Consider the following 15774-nt stretch of genomic DNA (forward strand, 5'->3'; position numbering starts at 1 on the left):
TGGCCTCTCCTTTTGCCCAAGGTCATATTTCATTCTGCAAACTAGCAGCCAGCAATGGAGAATGGTGCATGATATTGAATACTCTCAAGCTACCTTGTTCCCACTCTGATGGTTGTGTGTGTATCTTTTTTACCACCAGGTTCTGTCAGAGACATCATCCTCCAAAGTAGGCAGTTATCGCCTCTTCTCGCTCTGCTCACGTCAGTCCCCTGAGATGAAACAAAGTGGATTAGGTAGGTGTCATAATGCCCCGTTTCCATGGCAACTGTGTGTATAGATTACAGTGTGAAATTGGCTCAGAGTGGGAGGGACGGGCGGGACAGGTTTCATTAGATGACTTTTGATCATTAATGGAAATGATACACTCTGACGGATGTTTTCACTGTGTGTGGAAATGCATGTGTGCAGCTGGTATTTACATAATTTCTCCAGATGGAAATGTACCTGTGTGTTTTTTATGCATTTGCTTGTTTTTTTGTTTGTTGAGAAAACTAGTTTAAATACAGCATTGTGTTTAATGATAAAATGGTGGCTGCATTTTCTGCCTGTTTTGAGATGTAAGTCAGTCTTTAAAAATAATTTCATACCGGACAATATTCCAGTTTCGTAAATGGAATTTGGAATTCAAAGGCAGTGCCTGCTTTTAAATCTTAGTGCTCCAGTTTACCAGGTCAGATATTATCCTCCCGCTGGAATAAAATGTATTTTGCATGGAGAATCTCCACTTGTGTTTACAAAATGGTCTCAACGTCCAGTTGTGTTGTATTTATGTGAACTAAATGTGATGAAAATCATGACATTTTTATACCAGTGGCATGTTCAGATACTCTACTGAGACATTTAAGTGTTAACCTTCATGCAGGTCTATACAGATTAACATTTCATTGCCTCCTCTTTCCATCGCAGTAAGCCTCCCCCTTAGACGTAATCCTGATAGATTGACTGACTCTGCAGGTATTTAGCCCTGATGCAGTGGCTGTTAAAAGAAAAATACCCCCCAAGTTGCACGTCTGTGTCAGTTTTGTTTGGTGGTTCGTATTTCACTGTAATGGGATGTGTGTTGAATTATGTCAAGCACATACACAGTGGTGCAATCTCTGCTGTCTAAAACATCAGAGATAACCATCAAGTTTTTGAACCATCAACAACTACTTCTTTTTTGAGCTGCCATCTGCGCTGTTGGAAAGGTCCGATCTAATTTTGTTGCTTTTGCCTTTAACTATTTTCTCTTTCTATGCTACTCTGTTACACTCTCTGTTGGGACGTACTAATGTTGAGACAGAATTGCACTTAAAGGTCCAGTGTGTAACATTTAGGAGGATCTATTGACAGAAAAGGAATTTAATATTTATAGGTGTATAACCACCTGAAAATAAATAAGAATTGTTGTTACCTTTTTAAATGAGCCGTTTTTATCTACAGAGTGTGGTCCACTTCCCCTGGAGTCCTCTGTGTCGAACGGTCATGTTTCTACTAGGAGTGAAAGAAAATATAAGTATTTTAATGATACGTTTTGTGATACTTTATCAATGCTAAGAAATATATTCTTGGCTGTGGTTCATTTTGTGTTGTGTTTAAAACCAAGACCACTAAATAGCAGTGTTGTCATTTAAGTGTTCCCCTCCAACTTAAACTGAGACAGGAAGAATTGTGTGGATTTTATGTATATATTCTTTATACTATGCTAGTTTTCCCAAAACTAGATTTAAAATAAATCTCCATATATCATATAAACAGTACTGCAATATATAGAATTGTAAAAGCTGTATTGTGGTACATGTCGTATAACCAGATTCATATTTAATACATGCTTGGAAGACGAGTGTTACTTAGATGGTTGCAATCTACGACCACTAGATGCCACTAAATTTAACACACTGCTCCTTTAATGCATTGAATGTGTCTCACATTAATAAGAAAAACTGAAAGGATGTCAGGGTGGATTTCTCCTTTTTAACCTGACATAATGGATACATTTTAAAAACATTCTCCAGCCTCTTGTGAGAAGCCAAGAGATGGAGAGAGATGTTGGTAATGAGATACAAGGTCTCCTCTGGGTCCTTGTGTCTGTTTTTCTGTCTCTTTTTCTCTGTTTTTCTGTCTCTTTTCTCTCTGTCTCTTTTTGGATAGCTGTTTGAGTAACAGCATGATATGTAGTGGTAACTAACCCCCCCCCCCCTCGCAGGCTCTCAGTGCGCCGGGCTCTTCAGCACCACTGTCCTAGGTGGGTCCTCTAGCGCCCCTAACCTGCAGGACTACGCACGCGCACACCGCAAAAAATTCTCCACTGGCAGTCTGTCCTACAAAGACGGTACGTGTATGAGACCGTGCTCCTTCACCAACCTGCACAGGGCAACAGCAGATCAGTGTCTTACACATTTCCTCTTAGTTCTCAAATGTTATATATTACTGTAGGTTTGACATCCTGAGCAATGCCCTGTGCGGAAACTGGACACATGAACACTTTAAGTAGAGATGTGTACTGTAGATAGGTTTAGTAAGAAAATGTATTGGTTACAGTAGTAAAATAAAATGCTAAATAGGAGCAGTTGAAGTTTTTTGCACTGGAAAATTACAGTATGTGCTCTATGAGAAAAGTGTATAGCCGTACATGTATTTAATAGTTGTAATTTCTGTATTTTTAGACTCCATATTCATTCTAGCCACCAAAACCACTGGATTTTCCCATCTTTTTTTTTTCCTCCACACCACTTTGAGTGAAATTGGTGTATTTCTTTTAGCAGTTTGTATACATGCTGCCTCAGGCTCAGTTAAAACCTCTAAACAGAATGTAAACTAGGCTTTATACTATGTGTAATGTGTGTGAAAACCACAACAAGAAACGTGGCATGCTTTACCAAGAGCAGCACATGTAACATCTGCCTCATTAAATTCAGATCCAGATGTATTTAAATATAATAAATGTAATAAATGTACACTTAGTCAGGTTTGTTACTAGCTGAGTAAACTGAAATGTTGCATATGATTATGTTCTTTTTGGCGACTGCAATATTAACTGTGCAGTGGACACTTTTCAGCTTTGGGTGTTTGAGAGTTTGTTAGTCTGAGATTTAAGTCAAAGCTTTATTTTTTCATTCTGAGTAGCAAACTATATTTCTTTTAAAAACTACTGCATGTATGAAGCAACTGTCCATCAGTACTTGTCTGTTAACTGCCCCTCATTCTCAAAGTCATGGTTCCCCTTTTTGTTTTGTTTTTTTGCATGGTTCATGGCTGCACTGACTTCCTATTACAGTCTGTTCAGTGTCAGATTTTCCCATGATTACAGTGAAATCTACACACTGAAGATACACTTGGTTATAGATACAATACAACCAGTCTCTGCTGGCTACTGACATAAGAAACATTTATGATACTTCCAAGAGAAACATGATAGTCTGATGTCTCTTGAACTCTAATAAATTCTGACTCAATAGCAGAAGTCATACAGCAATTTTACATTCTCATCATCCCCTCTTAACTTTCTTTGCACATTTCTTTTGGCTGTCTGCTGATGGAGTTAGAAAGCAGGGGCTGTAACTCTGTGAAAATATTATTCAAACATCTTTTTGAATAATATTATATATGAAAAGAAATTATAAACGGTCAATATTAAATTAATGGTGCAGCATGGCCACTATGCTTGGCCTTGATTGTGCAGCTGACATTGATGTCTGTTGCCGTGTCGTCCAGTAGGTGTCACTGTGGTATTATACAGACCTACAGTCTCTTTTCAGCTGCCATCCTCCTGGTTGTCTCACATGTAGCCTTGCTGTTGGTCTTTGTCATCCATCTTGTTACACCTCATTTTCAAGAATGAAAGGAAGCATTCTCGTCTCGATGCAGTCGATTACGCACAGATTGTGCGGTTTGAGTGCATGCTCCTCCGTGAGTGTAGTGTTGGTGGTGTCATTTATTTATTTATTTATTTTTTTGCATTTATTTCCATGCTGAAGCATCTTAATCCTGATCAGGTTCACTAGTTGATATTTTTCATTGTTGTCTCTGTGTCTCAGTACATGACAGAGAGGCTGAACGGCATTTAACTCTTTACTGGGATTGTTGTTTATCTTGTCATGGTTAGACCTCAAGCAGGAAGAGGAAAGAAAAGCACAAATTAGATCTGAATATTGGGCTTTGTTTTTCGAAGTGTTCTATTTCCTGGCGTGTACTCTTCACCTCTTAAGTTAAAACATTTCATCTCACTTTGTCTTCAGAAGATGTTCCATCCATGTGTTGCCCCACAGCCATCTTCAAACATCTTCAAACATCAGATATCTCACAGTAACTTCAGTTAGTGCTTCTTAATAAACTGGAACACATAGGTGTGATTCTTGAACCACTCATTTGTAAACAGTAGGTGTTGGTTGATCTTTCCACTATTGCGTCCACATTAGACAAGATCAGGGAAATGATAAAACATGATATACAAGTTACTGTGGCTCAAAGTAATACTAGTGAATTTTTTTTTTTTATTTCCTCAGAGTTGTTGTCTATGCCGGCAGTAAAACGATTTTCTGTGTCGTTTGCAAAGTATCCGACTAATGGTACGTCTGCTTCTTTCAAGTATTTTTCCACTTCACCTCCCTTTGTCTTGCATGTCTTCAAACTTTTGTTTTTTGACCTTGGGTTTTTTTTCACATGGCCCTCCAGCATTCCAGGTTTCCGTTATTTTTTCCTAATGATTTAATTTAATTTTTATTTTATTTACCCATATGCTTTGGATTATTACTTTTCTAACACTACCTGACATTCTCTTTCTAACCAGGGTTCCCACTGGTCATTGAATTTGTGAAATATCAAGAAATTAGAAGACAGGGAATGTCAGCAAAGTTTTACATGGGCCGAGATATAAAACTAATATAAACATCTTCACATCGATTATACCTGTTAATAAAACACCACTATCGGCAGGGATTAATGGGAATCATTTCCAATATGCAGTCTTTTAGCACCTTTACCTGGTAACTATTCACTTCATAGGCAAAAACCATGGATGCTGTGGTATTTTGATTTCTTAAACATTGTGTATACGAGTAAACAGATGATGGATTAGATGAATATACGATTCTCCTGGCTAGGTTTCTCCTGGGGAAAGTCAGTTTCTAGGGCTTGTACAGTATATGGAAAAATAGTATTGGAACATCTCTAGTGATAGTGACCCGTTCTCATCTTGTATAAGTAAGTAACGTATTCAGAGACATTGTGTGGTGTTTACATGGCGTTTACCAGGGTTATTATGGCCTTTCCCATGCATACCTCTAGCTGAACTCTGAGGCTGAAACCACTTCCTCGTACACTCATTCACTACTCCCCAAATTAATCACACAGTAAAGAGTTTGTTGAGGAGTTAATTGAGATTTCGGACCCTTACTAATCATCATCATTTTGCGTCATCACTGCCAGGTGTAGAGTCGCACAAGGGTTAATTTTCTCATCTTTAAAATGCAGGAGGGACTTTTTTATTATTCATTTATAGTGGATAAATGTGCACACTCAAAACTCGAACAACACTTGTAGTACAAAGACCAGCTTTACTGTGAGACCAACGCGATTTGTCGTCCGCTTTACTGCCGGTGTTTTCCTTTTTAAAGTTACATCAGCTTAGTGTTTTGTTACAGGGCCAGCTGGAAAACCATTTCTGAAGGTTGATGTCAAAGATTTTAATAATATCAGCCCTGATTTATTTATTCAAAGGGCCACTTTAATTCAGCACTTTGCACTTTCATAAAGTTCGGGGACTTGCAAGAGACAAAGAAGGTTCAGAATCGAAGCAGAAAGAAGATATCTTGACTTTTAGTTCTAAATAGACTGAATCCAACACTTTTAAAGCAACTCTGTAGTGTCTTTTCTTATCCTCCCTGACTGGTAAATCTCTTTCAAACTTAACACCCTTTGGAACACAGACTTTCTGTTAAAAAATAGTCTCCAAGCTGAGATAATCGTGGTCCTCTGAGCCACAGAAGACATTATATAACTCACAGGCTGAGTAGTCCTCTCTGGGACTGGTAAACCAACCAACAAAAATCAGTGTAAGTCCCCTTTATTTTCAAAAACTTATACTAATAAGAAGTGAATCTTCTTCATGGACATGTGATTGTAAACTAGATTCATCATTTCTTTGTTAAACTGTTAAACCTTCATCCCTCCCTCACTGTTTTCATGTTTAAAAAGAAGCGTAACAATGCAAAGAGCCATATGAAGGAACTGTGTACTGAGCCAAGGGTGGGAACCCTGTTTAACATCCTGCATACAATTTGTAAATTGATCACCATTACATAATAATAATTCAGTATTTTATTTTTTTCCCCAGTGGATAGATGTGTGTGTGTGTGTGTGTGTGTGTGTGTGTGTGTGCGCGTGTGTGTGTGTGCATGTGTACACAGTAGTTACATAAAATACACACCTGTTCCCATCATTGTAGAGGGTGTGAACAAAGCTCATTGTTAAAATGCCACCAACAGCATATGAATGTTTAACCCTTCCTCTGACCTCCGCTTCATGACTCCCTCAATAATGCTAACCTGTAATTTTTTTAATTTCTTTTTAACAAAGCTGCCTGTATTATGTGGATTAAAGGATGAATACAGTTGACTGAACACAGCTGACTGAACCAGGATCAGCTCTTATTGACAAACAGGGGAAGGGTTAAAGCATTGTTCATCCCATCTCCTTTGTCTGTTCTGAAAGAAACATCAGTCAGTTTTGGTTTGATTCATAAGCACACATATGCTTTTCAATGTTTTCAGTGCACAGATGTGGTTGTCCAGTGTGTTCAAGACTTGAAAAGAGGGCAAATATGCAATTATTAATTAAGAAGTGTAATGACTGTGTTTGTGGCTACAACTGCATGTCTCCACTTGTCTATTTTTATTGATTTCTTGAGTATGGACGGTGAGACAGAAGGGAAGCATAGAGATAAGTCAGCTATTTTTCCTGTCCTTCCGTTCAAGACTGGTTTAAATGGGTTAAATGGGTTAAATAGGCAAGATTTGGTCAGTCTGGATTCTGTAAGTCTTATATCTCCGCTTTGGAATTGAATAGCTAAGTTGAATTGCTTTTTATGCATACGAGGAGTTTACTGTCGTTTTGGTCGTTCGACTGGTCTGACTGGCGAAAAATGTTCATCCACATTCACCAAGTGTTTCGGTGGCAAGTTTCTGTGAGAGCCAACCCATAAACCAGAGCAGTAACGTGAACACAACAGTCCACCTTGTAGGCAATTCTGATTTACCCCACAAAATGAACACGATACCATGCAAATACACTGACTCCCACACGCTGTATTAGTATGTTTTTCCTCTGACGTATATTATTCACCACAGGAACACAAGATGACACATCCACCATAGCAGAGGCTCCACCTCTCTGGTGCACTGCAAAAGGTACGACGGCCCCCCAGCGACGCAGTTTTGTGTTGGCGCCGAAATGTCCAGCTGCACCTTTATATAAACAGTGTAAAAAGTTGTCCAAATAGTTTGTCAATGTGGACACGAGATCTGTTTGCACATTGAACAGCTTCTGCAGTGTTTCTGTGGAGAGGTGGCTGCGACACTGTTACCGCTTCCTGTAAGTGTCTTGTGTCACACTTGCTCCTTTGTGGATTCTCAATAATTAAATCAGCGTTATTTTCAGTCGTATTTAGAGAGACCACAGAGGAGCAACGTGATGTTTTTATCGTCACTGTCTTTGTCCTGAGCCTTGCTGAAGTGCTGGATGATTTTTTTATCGCAGAAAGTTGCTTCAGATGATTTGCTGCTTCTTCTGATCTGTGGCTGTTTGGCGACCAGGTTAAGCTGTTGGCTGCCTCTTGCGTTTACAGCACTACCTTCTCTCTCTAACACACACACACACACACACACACACACACACACACACACACACACACACACATTACACTTCTCCTTCCTCCTATTTCCTTTCACTGTATCCCTCCCTTTCTCTCCAAACTCTTATATTCCCTCTCATCTGTATCGTACTTCGGTCCTGCTCTCTCTTCCTTCCTCCTGGCTCATATCCTATCGTTTCATGTCTTTTGTACTGCTCCTCCTCCTCCTCTTCCTCCTCCTCCTCCACTGCTCTGTCCTTCCTCGCTCTCCCTCTTCTTCCTCAGAGCCCTTGGAGGAGCACCATGTGGCCCAGTTGTTGAGGCGTTTCTCCACTGACCTCAGCCTGGGCCGCCACCTCTCTCTGGACGGGGCGCTGGCCCACCACCTCCACCAGTGCTCCTACCACCTCCGCCTCTTCCGAAACTGGCTCATCTCCGGCCAAGACCCCCTAGAGTACCTCCACGGTCAGCCCCTGGCCCCGCCCTCCATACCCCCAGCCTCACGCCCTGTTCAACCACTGCTCACGGTTTAGTTGGGACTGTGCTTGTTCTGTGGTTGACTCTCATGCTTTGCCTCTTGATGTTTCTGCATGCTTGCCTGTTTCTGTGGTTATGCAGATTGCAAGCTGGAGTGGTGTGAGCTGTTTGGGATTTTTGGGCCATTTTTGCAACTACTGTCCTTCCCCTCCACGGTGGTGTCAGTAGCTTTTACCGCTCTTTTTCTCCAATCCGTAAACCCCTGTTTGTAATTCTGTTATTTCTTTCTGTTGTGTTTGAAGGATCATAAATTCTTCAGCCACATTTGTCAGAATTTAACTGTAAGAAGATACGAAAAGTAGGACCACGCCAAACTATATTGCAGATTTATGAAATTATCTGGCAATTATTTTTGCAATTAATTGCAATTAAATTATTAATTGTTTGGACTATAAAATGCCAGAAGATTGGGGAAATCCCCATCACGATTTCCCAGAACCCAAATTGACATCTTCAGATGTCTTGTTTTGTCCGACCAACAGTCCAAAACCCAAAGATGTTGAGTTTACTGTCATAGAGGACTAAGAAAACCAATACATGTTCCCTTTTAAACAGATTGAACAGATATATTTTTGGTGCTTTTGCTTAAAACTAACTTTTTAATAATGATTAATAAAGTAATAGTCTCACCTCTAATCAAAAGTTAAATTGTTGTCATCTGTCACCATGAAATAGAGAATTACAGTAGAGAAACCTGCCACCTGACATTTCATACACATGCATTGTGAATATACTAGAAGTTCTATCTAATAAACCAAGAAAAGACAAACTGGCACTGTTGTTGCACACAGTAAAACAACAACAAACATAATTTCCTTTTCCACAGTTTCTCCAGTTGGTTTAAGATTGAGGCCACAGAGATGGAAAAAAAATGACACCATTTATCTTGGCAGGAAACGCATTTATCACAGCAGCAACTGACAAGGAGGAAACTAATTAGTTTAACAAAACAACAAAAACACAATAATAAAAGCTACAAAGAAGACAGGAGCAGAGTATTCACCGTCGCCAACACCCACTGATGTTTGATACAGTCAACACAGGGCCAACATCTGGCTCATGGAGGGCTGGACAGAGCTCAGTATGTTTGAGTCAAAAGTCATCATCAAATGCTTGGTCATAATCTTAGTCCTGTTTGTTTATTCTTTGATCAGATTCATCCTGATCTAAATCAGGAAACTTTGCTAAATTTAGACTGTATTTTATGTTGACAGAATCCTGCTGCTTGTGTTTTAGACTAGGGTTGGAACGGTTCACAAAATCCACGGTTTGATTCATATCACGGTTTTGGGGTCACAGTTTTAGGTTCGGTACGGTTTTTGGTAATCTGCATGGAGAGGCTGTTCTTAAATGCCGCGGGGAGAAGGAGTTGCTCTTTCTAACCAGACTCTCTCCTCCTTGTGCTGTTAACGGACGCACGGGTGTGATGTTGATGTTCATCATATTGGAAGTATTACTTGTGCTTGCACACAGTCGCCGTTTTATGCACCACTTTTTTGCACTAAATGCGTAATACTGCAGACAGAAAAAGATAAAAGCGGATCCTTTTACTCTGTTTTGTCCAGTTGCCATTTCTAAGACTGATTGAAAGCTGCACTCCGCACTTCATCCAAGAAGTTTCACTAAGTTATAGGCGCAAGGCTTTTTTCTGCCTCATACCACATATTTCAGATTAACATACACGCTCTGACCCGTGACTAGCCAACCAAATGGTTCCGATTTTTTGCTTAAACCAGTCCATCCCTAGTTTAAAAAGTATTGAACACTTAAAATGTTGGTTCATTGTTTCACATGTAGCAAGGGTTTTGTAGAAAAACATGTTTACATTCCTCAAACTATTGGTATCTGTACTGAAACTCTGGTGTACCCACCTATATACAGCATACAGTAGAAGCGATACAGAAACATGTACAGTATCAGCACATTCCTGCACAAACATGTATATAAATCAACATATTGCACATAGCATCATATTGGCAGTGGGTTCTTGACAACATAATATATGAATATTTATATGTTTAGGCGACACAGAAACAGATTGATGCTGCTGACAAAGCAGCACCATCTTGGCATCAAGCTGTTCAAGATTAAAGATTGTTTTATACTTGGAGCTCTGAGCAGATAATCTATCATCACCAGCCTGAACCTCCATGTTTGATAAGGATACAGGAACTGGTGTTAATAATCCACATCACATTCAACTCTGTGCATTTAGAATCTGTTTGAATTAGATTTGAATGCCAGTTGCCCTCCTACCTGACCTTAACCAGCATGTGATTCCTGCTTGTTCACTGTACATCAGGCGTACTCACCCTGTGCAGTAAAAACGTCCTGCTCTGAGGTTTTAGACGATGGCGGCGAGCTGTGGTTTGACGCTTTGTGATTGTGAACGGCTCTGGTGAAGTGTGGCTTGGTTGTGAACTAACAGTGGATGAACTGCCTTTGATAACTTGTGTTGGACCTGAGATTCAGTCTGGACAGCTTTGACCGCAGTGAGCTGCAGCTTCTTTGTGTTGGGACTGACCAGAAAGGCAGACGTTAAGTTTTGTCAGATCTGCTTGCTTTTTGCAAACACAGCGAGACGTTTGAGGTGTGTAGACTTGTTGCCGTTTGATATGGTGTCATGTTGTCTTGGCGTCCAGCATGGTTTTTGCAACTTGCCTGCGTGGAAATGAACGGTAGAGGCTGGCAGGAGTCCACAGCGGGTTAGGGCCCGTTCAGAAACAGGAGCAGGATTTCAGAGCACCGTGTTGAGGTGTAGTGTATGGGTGGCATTGGGGCAGCGGTGTCGGGTGACAGCTGAAGTGGTTCTTCCTGCTCCTCTTCTGACTGCCCGGTCTAACTGAGGGCTGATGTGCCTGCGGGCGTCGTGTCTCTCCTCTGCCGCAGGCTTCGAAGGCTGCTCCATGGTGCCCTCCATCTATCCTCTGGAAACGCTGCACAACTCGCTGTCTCTAAAACAGGTCAACGAGTTCCTCGCCGGCGTGTGCGAGAGCGCAGGGGATCCACACACGAGGACTACCAGAGGTTAGAAACAAACATATATTCATGTTGTTCTTGTCATAATTGCTATCACTTAACTTGACCGGTGGTCCTTGCTTTATCCCTGCAGCTCTGTCAGCCATGTTTGAGACACACAACCAGCCGTCAGTGGACTCGTACATCCCTCAGCGAGTCCTCACATCCTCCATCTCTCTCAGATCTCGTTCTGACAGACCCCCTTGGTGTGAGTATCGCAGCATCTCCTTGTTCGCACCAGCATTTGACATTTCTAGGTTGGTCTCCCTCGGCGGTCTCAGTTTCAGACGTCTGTGGATTATTTATGGAATACAAGTCGTCCATTACAGCCTCACAGTTATTTAGTGCTGCCTGTCATCTTCTCAGACTCCACAGAACCCAGTGAACCGACACACAACACTTCTCTTGCAAATTCTTTTACTTTTATGTTCGTTTCCATGTTTAGCTAAATGAATCAACAATGAAGTTCTGTCTGTATTCGTATTCGCTCTCATACTGGTACTGTGGGTTTGTTTTCTGTTCCTGCAGACAGCAGCGGTCCATCCAGCACAGTATCCAGCGCGGGACCGTCCTCTCCCACTACAGCTGACACTTCCCCACGTTTCAGCTTCAGTGATAAGATATCCCTCACCCCTCAGAGCAGCGAGGAAACTCACTCCTCGCAAAACATTTCCACTCAGCCGGTGTCCGCCGCCGGATCACAAGTCCTCGACCCAACTTGCTCTGCTGTTACAAACCCTGGTGAAGTTCCTCTGACTCCAAATAACTCACCGGAGGATGATGCTGAGCAGTGCACTGTTACTGCTCACCAGCCTGATAATCCTGAATGCACACAGGAAGGGCCAGAGGAGGCTCCTGCAGCCGATGATACTGCCAGCGGTGCAATTTCAGATCCCAGCCTGAGACCCCCCTGCTCTGCGTTAGCTGAGCTCACTCTGGGCCGGATGGAGGGTTACTGCCTCCCAGGCTCTCTGCCCGTGCTGCTGGAGCTCAGAGAGAGCAGCAGCGAGGCGGGCTCCAGCTCCCAGACTCCCCAGTCTCCTGAGGGACCTGATGAGTTCTTTGACACACAGGAGTCGTTGGAGTTGTGGATGGACAGTCCAGAAAGCCTCCCGAGTCCCGAGGCGCCTCTGGAGGTCGGAGCCACTCACACAGCAGAGCCGTAGGGCGGCGAAACCTTCAGAACAACAGGCTTCAGATCCGTCAGAAACTACTGTGGTTACATTTGTAACTCTACAAGCATCATCCTCGTCAATCATGAGCAGTGAGGCATTGTACTGAGCTACAGCCAACCGGGCCTCCCATGTCCCCTCGATGACTGTGTGTTGAGTAATAGTCACTGGGCAGCTGGTCCTCACACTAGGCTCTGCGTTGGAGAATCGTATGACAATGCCCCACATGCTGTTCATTGCCTTTTTAAAAAAAGCACACTATTGACCCACCAGTGACACCACTGAGCCTCCTCTGACAGTCCACTGGTTCAGTCCATCTATCTGTAAAGATGTAGGAAGCCACTCGTTATAAGGTGAAGCTTTATTCTTAAATTTAACAGCTGTGTTACCGTTTCGTGCATGCTGTTGCACAAGCCCTTTCCTTAAAGCTGCATTAATCGATTTGTGGCCACTAGGGTGCAGAAACGCCTTGCAACCCACAGCCCTGACCTGTTACTACCTTACTAAGCTGTTATTGCTCAGATTTTAGATATCAGTTGCCTGGTTACACATCCAGCAGACATGGGACAAAAGCATCATCCCACTGGAGTCTTGTTTGTGTCCACGTGATGAATAAAAGTCCAATTTCCACTCTACTTTTAGCTCTGGTTTGCTCTCCACCAACTGAAGAAGAATATTAGCTGCTGGGAGTTCCATTATGTTCACCAGCTAGTCTCTAAACTTTGTCTGCCTGCCTTTTTTTGTCAGGCAAGTAGTGTACAGTGGATTTATCCAGGGGTTGATGAGAGCATTGAGTCTTAACCATACAGAAAAATAGGCTGTGGAACTAAAAGAACATTTCAGTTGATTCATTGTGACCATAAAAGTTATTGATTAATGGAGCTTTAAAGTGTGTAAAGTCTGTCTCACATCTTTCTTACCTTCAGTCCTTCCCCCCTTGGACAGCTGCAGTAGTGAAGTTTTAGTCTTTGCATGACCAACTTCCATATCGTCCATCGCAGTCAGGTGACCGATATCAGCCGTGCTTTCTGCTTCCTTTGTTCGAAGAAAATACAATCTGTGGCTCTTCTGCTCTTCATCATATCAGCGTCTGTCCTGTGCTGAGCTTCTGTGGCGCTACATGTTTAGTACCTGCATCTGTGATTTAAGAAAAACAACAAAAGCTGAATGACAGCAGCTGAATCTTCATTACTGCCAGTAAAATATATAGTGTTCAATCTCCAGGTCAAACCGTGTGTGCACTGCTTACTGCCAAAGTCCTTAAGCCTCATTGAAGATTTAATATAATCGATAGGAAATTGATAGAGAGAGAAAATAATATTTATTTTGAAATTGCATCTTGAAAAAAAAAAAAAAGAAACTGGTATTTTTGATACCCACATCAGATATTTAATTGTACCATAGCTATTGTATATTTTTTGTAAAATCACCTCATGATGTGGGAAAATCTGAAAGCTAATCTCTCATTTTATCACTGAACAAACAGGAGGGGCATTTTACATTAAATGTGCTTTTATTGTGGCAAGCAGTTATGTAGCAGAGGTGTGTGTTTGTTTGTGTGTGTGTTGTGTGTGTGTGTGTGTGTGTTTGTTTGTGTGTGACTGTGTGTGTGTGAAGGGGGTACACACACACACACACACACACTGAGAAGCAATTCAGGTAGATGAGTACGCTGATGTGCAATCCTGTGTTTAATCAGTGGGACTTGATGTTACATTGTGATGTACTGTAGAGGTGAAACTCCGAGCGGTCGTCCTGTCTGTGAGTACAGATTATCACTGTTTGCTTAAAGGGTCAATTCACTCAAATTACAATTGAAAAAAAGGCCAACAGGGTCTCATTCACCTCTACTGGTTTTCATTTTTATCTCCAACAATGAGGTTTTCACTGTTTGTTTTTTTTTAGCAAGGTTACTGAAATGAAACTTGGGGGCGGGTGTAGCATGGGCCAAGAAAGAAACCCATTAAATTAAAAGTGGATCTGAATCACGGAGCGAATACGCAAATTACTTTGTTAACATTGCAGTTGTAGTGGTATTATTTGCCCAGAGTTTGAGATGTCTGACTCTAATTTCTGTCTGTAGTTGTGGTGCTGAAAACATCTAAACCAGTGTCACATCCAGATGTTTTCCAGGATTATTTAGTCATAGATGTCTTCTGAGTTTGACGACCCGTTCTTTCCTATGAATGTTGCTCATTGGGCGCATACGCTGCAGGCCCACGCAGCCTGAACACCAGAGTCCCTCTCCGGCCGAGCCAGCGGAGAGCGTTTGTGTTTGAAGCTCTCCACATACATTAAAGGACAAAATAATTAGACTTTCCCAAGTTTAATGGCCTTTATGAATCAAATTCATCATTCAAAGATTCATCTCTGAAAAATGTGATAATTTTTGTGGACTTTTTATCCAATCTGTGAGCTCCACAAACCAAATTCACTTCTCAGTGCATCAGAATTGAGGCAGAAATCTCAAAACCTGGACAAATAAAACTAAAACCATCTACATGGCCTTGATACCTCCTTTTTTGAATTTGGGTGAACTAACCCTTTAGTGAAATCCACCTTTTAATCACTGAGGATGAATTGTCTGTAATCCAATAAAGATCTCCCTGCTGAGCTTCTGAATGCTTTGTGAACTGAGGCGCTCTCATGTCTCCTGTCTGATTTCAACCTGTTGGATGATTAAGCTTCGGTTGTTTCCTCTGTGCTGAGCGACTCCACAGCTCCAATGTTTTCTGTCTGTTAATCTCATCTGTGTGAACTTAATCATTTTAGAAAGATCATTATATGAAACGTCCACAATATACTGTAATACAGTACAATATTACACAATACAGCTATTGGAATGTAAATTCCACATTTGTTTGTATGTTATTGTTTGCTTTAGTATCATGGTCTCTGTCCTCTAAAATAAACCAATAAAATAAGAACAAAAGGTATGAAAGTCTCCAAAAAACACAAAGAAGTTGTAATGTTTGCAATGATGTGTGTAAAATGTCGGGATTGCCACAAGTTTCCTCCTTTTTTTTTTTTTTCTGCATTGAAATAATATTTCGATTTTATCGTATTGTAAATCAGGAATTACATATTTTTGTGCTCAGTCGTGCCCAATCAAAAGTCCCAGTAGTGAGGCTAACTGAGGCACGGCAGATAAAGTAAAAGAGATTGGATGGATTACCACGTTGTCATTAAAAAAAAAAAAAAAAAAAGACTAGATAGCCT

At 41.3% G+C, this 15774-nt stretch overlaps 1 protein-coding gene across 6 annotated transcripts in view; it reads left to right on the forward strand.

Moving 5' to 3' along the window:
- The window catches only part of ppip5k1a (diphosphoinositol pentakisphosphate kinase 1a), a 32200-nt gene extending 16683 nt beyond the window's left edge, over positions 1 to 15517 (forward strand). For 2 of the 6 annotated variants that reach the window (XM_051380613.1, XM_051380614.1), the window contains exons 25-32: positions 140 to 233; positions 2186 to 2311; positions 4485 to 4547; positions 7326 to 7385; positions 8114 to 8293; positions 11255 to 11392; positions 11478 to 11591; positions 11912 to 15517. In XM_051380613.1, coding sequence (XP_051236573.1) covers positions 140 to 233; positions 2186 to 2311; positions 4485 to 4547; positions 7326 to 7385; positions 8114 to 8293; positions 11255 to 11392; positions 11478 to 11591; positions 11912 to 12549 — 1413 coding nt within the window. In that variant the 3' untranslated portion in view covers positions 12550 to 15517. The remainder of the gene's footprint in view (positions 1 to 139; positions 234 to 2185; positions 2312 to 4484; positions 4548 to 7325; positions 7386 to 8113; positions 8294 to 11254; positions 11393 to 11477; positions 11592 to 11911) is intronic. The other 4 variants (XM_051380616.1, XM_051380617.1, XM_051380618.1 and 1 more) reach the window with 4 other exon arrangements.
- Positions 15518 to 15774: the final 257 nt, after the last annotated feature.

Source organism: Dicentrarchus labrax, unplaced genomic scaffold, assembly GCF_905237075.1.
Source record: "Dicentrarchus labrax unplaced genomic scaffold, dlabrax2021, whole genome shotgun sequence".
NCBI classification, from domain to species: domain Eukaryota; kingdom Metazoa; phylum Chordata; class Actinopteri; family Moronidae; genus Dicentrarchus; species Dicentrarchus labrax.